This window comes from Triticum urartu, chromosome 7A (assembly GCF_056163025.1).
Source record: "Triticum urartu cultivar PI428250 chromosome 7A, HENAU_Tu73, whole genome shotgun sequence".
Taxonomy (NCBI): Eukaryota; Viridiplantae; Streptophyta; class Magnoliopsida; order Poales; family Poaceae; genus Triticum; species Triticum urartu.
Genome location: NC_141879.1, coordinates 481,279,368 through 481,293,023, shown reverse-complemented (window position 1 = coordinate 481,293,023; position 13,656 = coordinate 481,279,368). Strand labels below are relative to the sequence as shown.

The 13,656-nt window shown below is 48.7% G+C and overlaps 2 protein-coding genes and 1 long non-coding RNA gene across 3 annotated transcripts in view; 2 read left to right on the top strand and 1 right to left on the bottom strand.

Moving 5' to 3' along the window:
* The first annotated feature begins 4,646 nt into the window (after window positions 1-4,646).
* Window positions 4,647-6,056, top strand: LOC147960054 (uncharacterized). The gene is made up of 3 exons (XR_015612072.1): window positions 4,647-5,496; window positions 5,582-5,655; window positions 5,746-6,056. It is a non-coding gene; the product is annotated as an uncharacterized LOC147960054 (long non-coding RNA).
* Window positions 6,057-8,480: 2,424 nt separating this feature from the next.
* On the top strand, window positions 8,481-12,562 carry LOC147960053 (uncharacterized). Its single transcript, XM_087533111.1, has 5 exons — window positions 8,481-8,519; window positions 10,512-10,794; window positions 11,417-11,539; window positions 11,620-11,907; window positions 11,998-12,562. The coding sequence occupies exons 1-5, from the start codon at window positions 8,481-8,483 to the stop codon at window positions 12,024-12,026; spliced, it is 762 nt and encodes a 253-aa protein (XP_087389237.1). The 3' UTR covers window positions 12,027-12,562.
* LOC147960052 (uncharacterized) overlaps window positions 12,283-13,656 on the bottom strand; it is a 34,839-nt gene continuing 33,465 nt past the window's right edge. The window contains exon 3 of the mRNA XM_087533110.1: window positions 12,283-12,486. Coding sequence (XP_087389236.1) covers window positions 12,283-12,486 — 204 coding nt within the window. The remainder of the gene's footprint in view (window positions 12,487-13,656) is intronic.

Below are 13,656 nucleotides of genomic sequence, written 5' to 3'. Positions count from 1 at the left end.
ATGTTCCAAAGCTTTCGGGCTGACTCTCCGGGCTGTTGAATTATACGACTTAAATCGTCTGCATCCGGAGGTCGGACATAGGTCCCCTGAAAATTGGCCCTGAAAGCATCCACAAGCTCTTCCCAACTTCCAATTGAGTTTTCGGGGAGGCTCTTCAACCAATGCCAAGCTGGTCCTTTTAACTTGAGGGGCAAGTATTTGATGGCATGGAGGTCATCTCCTCGAGCCATGTGGATATGATGGATAAAGCCCTCAATCCAGACCCCAGGGTCTGTCGTTCCGTCGTATGCCTCTATGTTCATGGGTTTGAATCCTTTTGGAAATTCATGATCCAACACCTCATCAGTGAAGCATAGGGGGTGCGCAGTACCCCTGTATTTGGATGTGTCATGGCATTCTGATGGTTGTAGTGTTCGTTTTCATTCCGAGCTGTTATTCGGTCAGTATGGCCATTTGGCCGGCCATGATTCTGTGCCGGAGCGCGCTTCCTAGATCCGTAGATGGACCTGGTCATACCGGCTTTTTGGTGTAAGTCCTCACGTAAATCGTGTGCTGACTTATGTGCGGCATCGTTAGCCGCCCTGTCACAGCCGCAGGGTGGTCGATCCGGCTGATTGGCCGTTTTATTTTTCGGCTGTATGGGCTCTTGAGCCTCGTCATTGAATTCAGGCAGTAGCTTGCGCTTTGGATAGCTCTTTGTGTGGCGACTGCCACCGTACTTTTCTTCAGTGTCAAGTACTTTATTCCATCTACTGATGAGTGTAGTTTGCGCGGCCCTAAGCCTTTGCTTCTGTTTCTTCAGACTCCTCGCGGTGGCAATAAGCCTTTTTTGGAGGTTCTCTTGCTCCAAGTACCTTTCCAGGATGATGTGTGCATCGTCGTCCGGACTGTTCTCCTCTCCGGAGACAGGTTGATTAGTTTTATCCTCGGCGTTACCGTGATCGGACAGCGGCTCTGTACTATGTTCGCTGTCCGCTGGTTCATCCTGCTCCATCGCTGGATCCATGTGGTCGTCGTTTTGTTCGGAGTCGACTGGGGTATTATTTTTCTTGCGCTGTTATCGCTGTTTTTGCTGAGGCGGGATTTGGAGCGGCGCCTACGCCGTCGCTTTGGTTGCTTCTTGAGGGAAATATCCTTCACTGCATCCTTCCATTCCTCGTCATTGTTTTCTGTGGGTGTATCCACCATATATATATCATGTGCTGAGGTGGCTGTCCAGCGCCCTGTGGGCGGTGGTTCCTATTCCTCTCCTGCATCGTCGTCCATACCATCGATGTATTCAGGTTGAAATCGAGCATGTTGGTTAAGTAATCGACAATGGCTACTAAGTGGGTGGTGGGTGGGAAACAAATTTCTTCGTCATCCGCTTCCCGCTCGAGCCGGACATAGTTCGGCCAAGGGCCTCCTGACAAGGATAGAGACCTTAATGAATTTAGCACATCGCCAAAGGGCGAGTGCTGAAAGATATCCGCGGAGGTAAACTCCATGATCGGTGCCCAATCAGATTCGATAGGCATGGACGCAGGCGGTTCAGAGCCTGTGGCCGGGGACAAAACCAAGGATCCGGCGACACAGGTCTCATAGGAGGTGAAGTCAGTATTCGGTTCTATCGCCACTGAGTGTGTGGCCTCCGAGGCGGGGTCCATCCACCCGTCCTCGGACGGTGCAATTGGCTCCAGATCTAGGGCCGGAGTAGCCATAGGTGTGATCTCCCGAACACCGTCCGACGGCAGACCTAAGTCGTGCTCGTCGTGACTGTGCGACGCACCTGACATGGGCTCGAATCCGTCAAAGATCAAGTCTCCGCGGATGTCGGTAGTATAGTTTAAGCTTCCAAACCTGACCTGACGGCCAGGGGCGTAGCTTTCGATCTGCTCTAGATGGCCAAGCGAGTTGGCCCGCAGTACGAAGCCGCGAATACGAAGATCTGTCTGGGGAGAAAAACCTTACCCTGGTTCACATCGTTGTCGATGATCGAACGAGCCATCAAGCCTTATGGTGACGACACAGTGGAACTCTCAATGAAAGCACCAATGTCGGTGTCAAAACCGGCAGATCTCGGGTAGGGGGTCCCAAACTGTGCGTCTAAGGCGGATGGTAACAGGAGGCGGGGGACACAATGTTTACCCAGGTTCGGGCCCTCTCAATGGAGGTAATACCCTACTTCCTGCTTGATTGATCTTGATGATATGAGTATTACAAGAGTTGATCTACCATGAGATCGTAGAGGCTAAACCCTAGAAGCTAGCCTATGATTATGATTGTTGTTGTCCTACAGACTAAACCCTCCGGTTTATATAGACACCGGAGGGGGTTAGGGTTACACAGAGTTGGTTACAAGGGAGGAGATCTATAGATCCGTATTGCCAAGCTTGCCTTCCATGCCAAGGAGAGTCCCATCCGGACAGGAGACGAAGTCTTCAATCTTGTATCTTCATAGTCCAACTGTCCGGCCAAACAATATAGTCCGGCTGTCCGCGGACCCCCTAATCCAGGACTTCCTCACCAGGCACATCCGAAGTCAGGGACGGTAATAGAAAACCATGACACAATAAAAGTAAGCGTCGAAACAATGAAGACAGCCAGACAACACGGCGGTAAACGCCGGATTCAGGGGCTCTCGACCCGGTCAATGGAAGAAGCCATTTAAAAGCAGCAGAGATGGACCGTCTAGCCTAAACAAGATTCTAGACAGATTATGTCAGATTCATGGCACATCTGACAAACCTGCGAATCACACCAATAGAGAATGCTGGGTTTTCAAGCAGGCTGGTAAGCTAAACGCCGAACACAAGGGGAGGGAGATAGCAAGTGAAGTCGAGGATGAGCCTCGCCAGCAAAACACTAGGGGATAGAAAAAGTTCCCACCAGAGGTCAAAACAGTGAACATGATTCACATGATGAAGAAGAGGAGCAAACACACACTCCGAGACGTATGCGCCGTAGAGCCCGTCACCCCCAAGTTCAACCCTTGGTCGGTGTCGTGGTTCTACATCTGACAGTAGAATAGGGGAAAGGTATGTAGAGGCAAGATCCCAGCTATGGAGAAGTTGTACGCAAGAGTTTTACGAGTTTAGGACCTTGTCGAAGGAAGTAACAGCCCTACGTCTCGGTGCCCAGAGGCAATCGACTAAATTATATGCGTGTGAGTTAGAGGGGGTGCGAACCCTTGTGTATGTGGAGGGGGTGGCTTATATAGACTGCGCCAGGACCCCAGCCAGCCCATGTTACAAGGGATTTAAGGTACATCAAGAGGGGGACGTTACTGGTAACGCTAGTAATAAAGAGACATATTGACCATTAAAGCCAAGACGTAATGTCCGTCCATTGCAGTACGGAGTGGCTTTAGATCTTCTGGCGGTCGAGTGAGAGTCTCTATGGTCGAGTGACTTCAAGTCTTTCGAGTGGAACGCTTCATGGTCGAGTGGATGATGACTCTTCTTCGAATGCTTCTGGTTTTAGGGTGATGTCCTTGGGGAGGGTATCTTGGATAGGCCTATGACCCTACCCTAGGTACATAGCCTCATCATTAGCCCCCGAATGGATCAGGGTTTGAGTGGGAAAGGAGTTGAAAACACTGTCGACCTGCTTTTCGCGCTTCAGGCGTGTTTTTTCCGGACCGATGAATCAATCATGGTGGCGACAACTTCTTTTTCAGTTGCCTTGGTCCATTCTTGGTTTTTGTCGAGTGAACTTTAGCTGAAAGAACTTCAAGCGCTAATACGGAGAAGGTCTTCCATCTGATAAGCTGTTCTGCTGCCCGCGGATCTTGCGGTATTCAAATTTTGCGAAGCGCGCGGGGCGGAGGAGGCCGCAGTAATCGGGATAGATAAGGCAGGGATGCCTTGATTTCTGCGCCACCTTTTTCGCCACGTATCACGCGCGTGACTGTTGCGGGATTTGATAAGATCGCCCGGGTCTACAGGTCAGTCACTCGGAAGCGACTCCATATAAGGCGCTGGGTCAGGGTTTTTGAACAGTGCGTCTTCATTCTTCTCCTTTCCTCTCAGTTTTCTCCGCTGCATCCGCTCCTGCGCCAGCGCTACCGCCCCATTCGAGATCTGCTCGCCGCGATGGGGAAGGAGAAGACGGTGGTACTGGGCGAAGGCGAAGGGGAAGAAATCCAGCCGGGGCGGATCTTCCTCGAGGTCCGGCCTGCCACCGCGCTGGATACAGCGCGACTGGATTCGCTCGGTGATCCGTCAGGACGACATCGACGACTTGGTCGAGGGGGACTGATCCCCCACGGATCGGGGCGACTCCTGGGGAACGTGACCGAGCCGCAGCCATAGGAGGGTGAGTGCGTTCTCCTCGCTACTCACATTGACCACGGGTTCTCCTTGCCTCCCCATCCTTTCTTTCGAGGCTTCTTGAACTTCTTTGGGGCGCAACTCCACCATTTTACCCCAAACACCATCGTGTATCTTGCCGCTTTCGTGTCTCTGTGCGAAAATTTCTTGGGTTGCCGACCCCACTGGGGCCTCTTCAAGCACATTTTCATGTGTCGCTCCCAGTCGGTCAAAAAAGCCAATCCGAGTGACGAGAAGACTAAAGTAATCCAGATGTGTGGGGGTCTTGGGATTCAGATGAGGGGTAAAAGTTCCTTCCCAGCCATGATCCTTCCCGAGTCGGTCCGAGGGTGGCAGTCGACCTGGTTCTACTGCAAAGACCAGCCGACTCCAGGTCAGTTGACTGGACTTCCACCTTTTCCCATGGCCCGAGTGGGGAAGCCCTCCGCCTTGAAGGTGATCCCGGAGGAGAAGGCACAAGTGAAGGCGCTGGTCAATCGGGTAGTCCAACTTGTCCGTGATGGGGTAACTGGTATGGATCTGCTGGAGGTCTTCCTCAGGCGACGCATTCAACCGCTTCAAGCTCATGATCATCCGATGTGGATGTATTCGGGCACTGATGACACCACTCGGATCCATCCAGAGGAAGTCGACGAAGCTACGTTGGTGGGGTGGCTGAGGAGCATCACTGGCAACAAAGATAACCCTGGGGGAGCCAGGAGAATTCCTCCGCTCGACCAATCTTACGAAGCAGACATGGTCCAACTCTGACTTGCCGAGTGTTATCTTGATTTATCATGCAACGATTTATAGTCAATCGACTGACTTTGTCTTGCTGTTGTCCTCTAGGCCCTGACTGAGATGTACTCGATGCCCAACAGGGAGCAGGAGCAGGACCCAGAGGGAGTGGCGAGCAGAGGTGAAAGCGGCGAGTGGCATTCTGACAGTGAAGGTGACGAGGAGAGCGACGATCCGAGTGATGAAGAGGAGGTCGACTCACCTCCCCGCAGGGAAAGGCGATCCAAGCTCACTCACGATCCCGCAAGCGCCCGCGACAAGGTAACCGTTCTGACTGGGCAGTCGTCGAAGCGTCCTCGGACATCTTCCCCATCGCTGACTGAAAAGGCCCCGAAACAATCCAAGGTTGTACCGCAGAAGACCCGAAAGGCGCTGCCCAGAATCAAAATCGACATCCTGTCGCCTCTGCGTAAGTGTCTTGTCTTTAGTTTTACCCGAAATTCTGTGTTGTTTGTTTTTCCTTGGTTTGACCAATCGAACCTTGAAACTAGCAGTGCCGCTACCTCTGGGACCTCTGCTTACAAAAATGAGGATGAGAACATGGAAGATGCGGTCACCTCCCGCCCAGGTATAATCTTTGCGATCTTGTCTTTGCTTTGTCGTTTGAACTGCGATATAACCAATCAAAGATGATCTTTTGACGACTGATCTTTTACAGCTCCTCTCAACGTCATTGACCTCCCCGACGACGACGAGGACGAGCCACAGAGGCCCTTGGTGAGGAGAAACAGGAAGACGTCCGCTGGCAAGACGCCTCTGTGGGGACCCCGACTCATAAGTCGAGATCACCGAATGCACGTGTACAGTGATCTCAGAGATCAATGCTCACTGAACACACAGAAGCTGAATAACAAGAGTCTTACATCCATACATACCGTTTTACACAAGTAGGACCATTATGGTCAAGTCTTGAGTGTATCATCGCAGCGGAAATCTTCAATAACAACTTGGACCCATGCCATCTGCCTTAACCCTACAGGCATTCTGACTGGGAAAGCGGCCTAGCTCGCACGATCGTCACCAAATAATTCTTCAATATGTCTTGTCTTTCATGCCTGGCCAATAAAATAACCAGTGGCAAGCCAATGAGTACTTTGAATGTACTCGCAAGCAACCCAAGGGTGATAACAGAATAATTATGCAAGGCACTACTGCTAAATTGGCATTTTTGCGGAAAGCTAGTTTTTCTCATGCAAGTATGATCAACATTTATCAAGGATATGAATGCGTCTGCAGCAAGTATCGGGAGGTTACAGACACCAACATCGGGATAGAGTTGTGAACAACTCATACTCAAGCTCATCGTGACTTCCTCACGAATCACGTCAACAGATTTACCAAACCGTGTTGTTTGTCAGAAACATATGGACGTAGTCTAAGCAGCACCACCCAACTGTCCTTGACCGTGGACACGGCTATTCGAATAGTTTTACACTCTGCAGAGGTTGCACACTTTAGCCACAAGATCCGGGGAACTTCCGTGTCATCCACGACCCACGATACCTCAAGTACCCGGGCTAAGCACCCGATCACTATATTTCCTTAGACGACACTAACAAGGAGTCCACTCGTTGTTCCGTATGCTCACGATGTACATCATACGAGACTGACTCGAGATCGTAACATCCGAGAGGGGACACAATGGTGTATCTGGTGCCCTGTAAAAACAGTCATGGCCGCCCTACCTGGCACGACCCCGTCCCGAGAGAGCGCACCAACAACTCTCCCGTCACTAGTAATGCGGGCTCCAAGCTAGTATCGGCCTAGGTAATCAATAATGCCCTTTCCCATATAAGGGTAGAGTGGTCGCGCATGTTTGGTTGGGACGGTCGACAAATCTTAAATCTAATCCGTCTCTGTAAACAACACTTTCATCAAGCCTCGGTACACTACTTCTCCACCAAGTAGTGACCTAGTTCATCATCATCTCCCAAGGGCATTAGTGGCACCCACTGGGTTGTTTGCAAGTATGTCAAACCACACTTGTTTCTTTCCATGCATAACCCTGACCCACTTTGCGTAGCCATCTACTATAGCATATTTCTACAACCCACCAACACAACTCTAAGCAAGGATAGAGTCATGAACAATGCAAGTATCAATGGAGTATGCAACGGAGGCAAGCCTAGCAAGGTTGCCATTCAAGGTATATCATGCACTCAGTGAAGCAACGAAAATGCAATCATGATGTAAAATGGTTCATCATGGTCAAAGGGCTGCTTGCCTGTTTTAACAAGGTCTTCGAGGTCTTCAAATATCTCTGGTCCAACTCCAAGCATTTCGTCTACTTCGTCAACTATCGTCGAAAGCAACCATAATAAGCAACACAACAAGGCAGGAAATGAAAGTGCTCTAAAATATTAATTTGGCTTTTCTAGGACATCTCTGGTTATATGAAAAATAACCAGAGTGGTTTCATTGGAATTGGGTCAGCAGATATTTCTAAACATTTCGATATGATGGAATCAAGGGGTTTATGGAATTGCAAGAAGTGTACAAAAACATATTTTTGAAAAATGAGAAAAGGCACCCATTTAACAAAAGATGATTTTAGAAGCATCTAGGAATTGGTTTCACTGGATTTGGAGTTCAAATGGATTTCCTATGAATTTGCAAAGTTGGCTATATATGAAGAAATAGACCATTATTTGAGGTGATACGGAAAGTATTAGTAAAAATGTTCAAACACTAAATTTTGAACTTATAGACATCTAGGATTTTGAATCATGGAATTTGGATCAAAAATGGGCTCTCTGTGATTTTCTAAAGTTTATCAAAGAAATGGAAAATTAGGATTTGCTAATTATTTGTGAAAGAAATATTTCTGTAAAAATGTTCAAGTAGCACCATGTGATAGGGAATGATTTATGGAGTTACTAGAAATTTGAATCATCCAATTTGGATATCCTTTGAATTCTTTATGGATTTTTGAAGTTTACTGAAAAAGAAAAAGACAAAGGATTTACCTACATGGGCCGGATCTGGGCGGTAGCAGTGCGCACTGGGCGAGGCTTCGCAGTAGGGCGCTACTGGGCCGGCCCAGCGGCTCGGCTGCACGCGCGCAGGGGGCCGCGTCGAAGGCGGGTTTGCTGGTATACGCCTTCGCACGAGGGAGACGGCAAAGGCGGAAGCTGTCTCCACTTAAACGGGCGGGGCCCTCTGCCGACGTCGCTGACCTGCGGGTCCCGCACCAACTCTCTCTCTCTCCCGCCTCCTCCTTCCTCCCGATGGGCAGAGGCAGGGGACAGACGGCGAGCGCGCCGGCGACGATCTCGGCCGCTCCGCTGCGCTCGGGGCCAGGCCGGTGGTCTGGGCGGATGCCCCGTTCCACGCCGCGCCTAGAGGTGGTTGCGCTAGACGCGGGGAGTGCCAGACTTGGGCGGAGCGTCGGCCATGGCGGAGACCGATGACGGCGAGGATGGGCACAGCGAGGCAGGCATGGGGATGAGGTCCTAGTGTGCGGGAGAGGCTTCTTGGGGTCGTGGGAGTCCTCGGGATGGGTCAGTAGGAGCGGGAAAGAAACGATGGCTCGGCTACGCCCGAGGGCACGACGGCAGTACTCCGGTCATGGAGGTGGGAAGAGGGCGCGAGAGGGAGAGGGAGGCTGTCAGGGAGGTGTAAGGGAGAGAGGGAGAGCGGGGAGAGGCTAGAGTAGTGATCGGGGTAGCCTTATATGGTCGGGGCTGCGGTGCACCGTGGGCGCGGCCTAGGGAGCGCTCGGCGAGCTCTGCGGAGGGAGAAAGAGGGCAAGGGAGGAGGGGCCCGACATCCTTGCGTGTACTGGACGTCGAGGCGACCTCGGGGGACACGAGGGGGAGGCCCGAGGTGGCCGGAGGCGGTTGGAAGGGGGCGGCTACAGTGCTAGAGCACACTGTAGCGCGCTCTAGAGCGTGCAAATGGCATGCCATGGCATTTTATATGCCTTGTGGGCGCGGCCACTAATGTCTGGTAGCTCTAGGAGGGAGTAAAGAATGGGGGAGGGGCATTGGATGGCCTAGGTGGCCACTGGAGTGAGGAGGGAGGTGAGAAAGGAGAAGAATGCTGTTGTCCAGAAGGCTAAAAGGGGATGTTTCTCCCTTCAATCATTGAGCTGAGGCCAGGGAAGAGTTACTGGAGGTAGGAGAGGACTAGGAGGAGCTATGGTAAAAAGTTGGTCTCAAGGAGATTAGTGGAAGAGGTCAAAATGATGATTTTGGAAAAATGGCAGAAGGTGTTTGTTGATGGTTTGGGCAAGTAAATTAATTCCACTTGCCATGAGAATTAACAGGATGAAATGGCACATAGAAGTAGGGTGTTCCACCAAGTTTGAGCTCATTTCGGCAAAGTAGCCAATGTAACTTTGGTAAACCCTAGAAATCGGCAGAAATGGCTTTACCAAGATTTAGTCATGCAAATCTATTCTCCTTGATGCACCACATGGTGTAGTGTCATAATTTGAGGATTTTAACATGTCCACAAAAATTCAGATCAAAAGGACACACTTGGTAATGTAGAGTTGTTCAAATTTGGTTCTGGACAAAAAGGGTTTTGGGGCACTTTTGTGAACCAAACTTGTTTTGATTGATATGAAACTTTGCAAGATCATCACATTATGCATATGTGACTTGCTAGAATTTTCCTGGATTTTTATGAAAATATTTCCTGTAGAAATATTTTAAATCCTTGAAATGGGCAGAAATGGTTTTGAGGGGATTTCGTGGGGTTATACTATTCTCCATAACATGAGGCTTGGCAATATCATCAAACATGTCATATGTGACATGATATAATTTTCTTGGAATTTTTGGGAAATATTTCCTTTGTAAATATTTCAAAAGCTTGAAATATCCAGAAAGGGTTCTTGAGGGATTTGACCAATATTTTGAACATGACCATGTGTTGAAACTCTTTTATATGGGAAATATATGCCCCCTAAGTTTCCCTGATTTTTGCCAAATATTTTTGAAACAGTAAAATAATCTTTCCCTATTAAAGACCATTTCTGGCCTTAAGAAAAAGCTTTTAAATAAAATAGGAAAATAACTTTTAAAATTATATTTTTGTGGTTTCTGGGAATCCTATATCTAATAGGTTTCAAATATACCATTTGAAAGATTTTTCACACCTCAAATCAGGTACTTGCAGTGCAAATCTCAATTCAAGGGTTTTTGGAAAACTAATTTTAGAAAATACTTTTTGGCCAAATTTTTTTTTCAAGAAATTATTTTTATGTCCTATACACATGGCATGATCATTGGTTCAAGAGTTTGGAGCAAGGAGATGAAGTATAGGAGTTGGAGGATTTTTTGATTTTTAGAGCACTTGCAAACATTAGTCAAACATTCAATCAAAGTGAAGACAAAACACTCAAAAGTTTTTGTCCAACCACATTTTATCATGATTTATTAGCTTAAGTTTTGTGGCATGAAAATCAGGGTGTGACAGCCTCAATCGACGCCGGTGGCGGAACCAGTAACTCAGGATGCAGGTGATGGCAATCGTACTTCTGTCTCCTTCGCCATAGCGCTATCGAGTGCTCAGCCTTCAGCCTCAGCCGCACAGACTCCCGCCGACCCACCATCCATTTTTGCTGCACATCACGTCCCAGAGGACCAGGTGGGTGCTGCAAAAGAGGCTATATGCCAGGCGGGCATTATGATGGAGAAGATGAAGATGGTGCAGGAAGCTAGCCAAGCTGCTTATGATGCCAGTCCGCTCTCCAGAGCAACGTCCAGTTTAGCAGACCGTCGACTGACTCTTCTGGCTTGTTCTGTTAGGATATGGTACCTGAAAACTTTCTTTCAAAGAATCTTTGCATCTGTCTGCGCCTTGCATCTATACACCCACTGGGTGTTTAGATTTGTCACTGAACAAACTCGCACTTTGAGCTGACTATGTTGTTGTCGATTGAATCTTTTTACTAGTGGGGACACGCTGAGTGCACCCACAAGGTGTAGTCCCCGAGACCATAATTGGTTGCGGGCAGTCGACTATGGTCTGAGCATTGGAATTTCTTCACTCGGCCTGGACGGACCATGACGAGTGGAACCTGAACCAGTGGGGGCATGCCAAGTGCACCCACTGGGTGTAGTCCCCGATACCGTGGTCGAGTGCGGGCAGTCAACCATGGTCTGAGAGCAACCTTCTTTTCGTTTCTTTACACTCAACTTAGACAGATCGTGTCGAGTGGAAACTGAACCAGTGGGGGCACGCCAAGTGCACCCACTGGGTGTAGTCCCCGAGACTACTGTTGGATGTTTGATTCGGCAGTAGTCTTAGAATTTAATGAGTTTAACCTTTTTTCTCTCCGAAATAACCAATCTTTTCACCTGTCGCCTGACTTGTTCTTTGGTTGCAGAAATCTTGTGATCTTGGAGCTCGTTTTGCTAACCTGGAGAAGCAACAGATTCAACTCAACCTCGATCTAGAGCTGGCCAAGGAAGATCTGCAGAAAGCTAAGGATGACGCTGCTGGTAAGAAAGACTTGTCGACTGATTTATCCCTGGACCGGATTTCATTCTGCTTTTTCTGAATCAAGCATTATTTCTTTTAGAGAAACTAAACCAAGCTCTGGCAAAAAAGGATCAAGATCTGGCGGCCGCACAGAAAAAAACTGATGAGAAAACCGCTCTAGCTGAACAGAAGTTGGCTTCAGTCGGAAAATTGGAGGAAGAAAACGCCAAGCTAAAAGCTGCTCTGGATGAAGCCAATAAGGAAGCAACTCGCCTGAAGAAGGACAAGGACAATTTGAACGAGAAGATGGAAAGCATTGCTCGTAAGAGGAACGATCTGGAGAGTTATCTGGGAAGCCTTGCTAAGAAGTTCTTCCTCATGCTTGAAGGTACTTTCTTTGATCCGACTGGTTTGTTCCTGTCGACTCAACATATAACCACTAACTGACCCTTGAATTGTGCATGCGGAGTTTTGACAGGACTTCGAGGAAGAGACTGGTCGAATTGAACCAAGCTTGGACCCCATCAACTCTCCAGTGAAGGATGAAGCTGCCATGAACGTGCTCCGACTGGAATCTTGCATCGCTGGTGTTGTTGATTATCTCGCCCGATTGAAAGTCGCAATGTCGCGGATTGACACAACTCTCTGGCCCATGGCAATGCTCCAGAAAGACCTTGAGTCTGTAATGGCCCGGCTCAATGAAGTTCCCAGTCGAATTCAGGAATGGAAGAAGTCCTCTGCCCGGTGCGGCGCTGATGTGGCTCTATCTCTGGTTCGTGTCCACTGCCGGGAAGTGCGGGAAGAGAAGCTGACAACGATCAAGGTTGCTAACACCAAGAGGCACGACTTCCAGTCCTTCATGGAGACCTTCATTGCTGCCACCACTCGGATTGCTGACGGAATCGACCTGGACAAATTCGTCGAGCCTGCCAGCCCTCCTCCTGCGGAGTGAAGAAACTCTTATGCCCTGCCTTAAATTTGCCTCGGAATGCCGAGTGATTTTGTAATCGTTGAAATCCTTCGGGTTGGATGCCCGAGTACTATGATCTATGGTCTTGAACTTTAGGATTTATCTGAACTTGATTTATCTCTGAATATGCTTGCATTTGCCTTCGAGAGGAATTTGTTCTCCACATGGAATAATCATGAGATGCAGCTCTGAGGTGGAGACTCCAGTCGACCTGCACCTCATCGTCCTTGCGGATAAGGATGGAGCGCACAATGTACTCGTGGCGCAGCTCCGAAGGAGAAGATTCCAGTCGACATGCGCCTCGTCGTCCTTGCGGATAAGGATGGAGCGCACGTTGTACTTGCGACGCAGCTCCGAAGGAGAAGGTTGTAGTCGACCTACACCTCGTCGTCCTTGCGGATAGGGATGGAACGCACGTTGTACTTGCGGCGCAGCTCCGAAGGAGAAGGTTGCAGTCGACCTGCACCTTGTTGATGACCCACAAGTATAGGGGATCTATGGTAGTCCTTTCGATAAGTAAGAGTGTCGAACCCAACAAGGAGCAGAAGGAAATGATAAGCGGTTTTCAGCAAGGTATTCTCTGCAAGCACTGAAATAGTAGGTAACAGATAGTTTTGTGATAGGATAATTTGTAACGAGCAACAAGTAACAAAAGTAAATAAAGTGCAGCAAGGTGGCCCAATCCTTTTTATAGCAAAGGACAAGCCTGGACAAACTCTTATATAGAGAAAAGCGCTCCCGAGGACACATGGGAATTATCGTCAAGCTAGTTTTCATCACGTTCATATGATTCGCGTTCGGTACTTTGATAATTTGATATGTGGGTGGATCGGTGCTTGGGTAATGTTCTTACTTGAACAAGCATCCCACTTGTGATTAACCTCTATTGCAAGCATCCGCAACTACAACAAAAGTATTAAGGTAAACCTAACCATAGCATGAGACATATGGATCCAAATCAGCCCCTTATGAAGCAACGCATAAACTAGGGTTTAAGCTTCTGTCACTCTAGCAACCTATCATCTACTTATTACTTCCCAATGCCCTCCTCTAGGCCCAAATAATGGTGAAGTGTTATGTATTCGACGTTCACATAACACCACTAGAGGATAGACAACATACATCTCATCAAAATATCGAACGAATACCAAATTCACATGACTACTA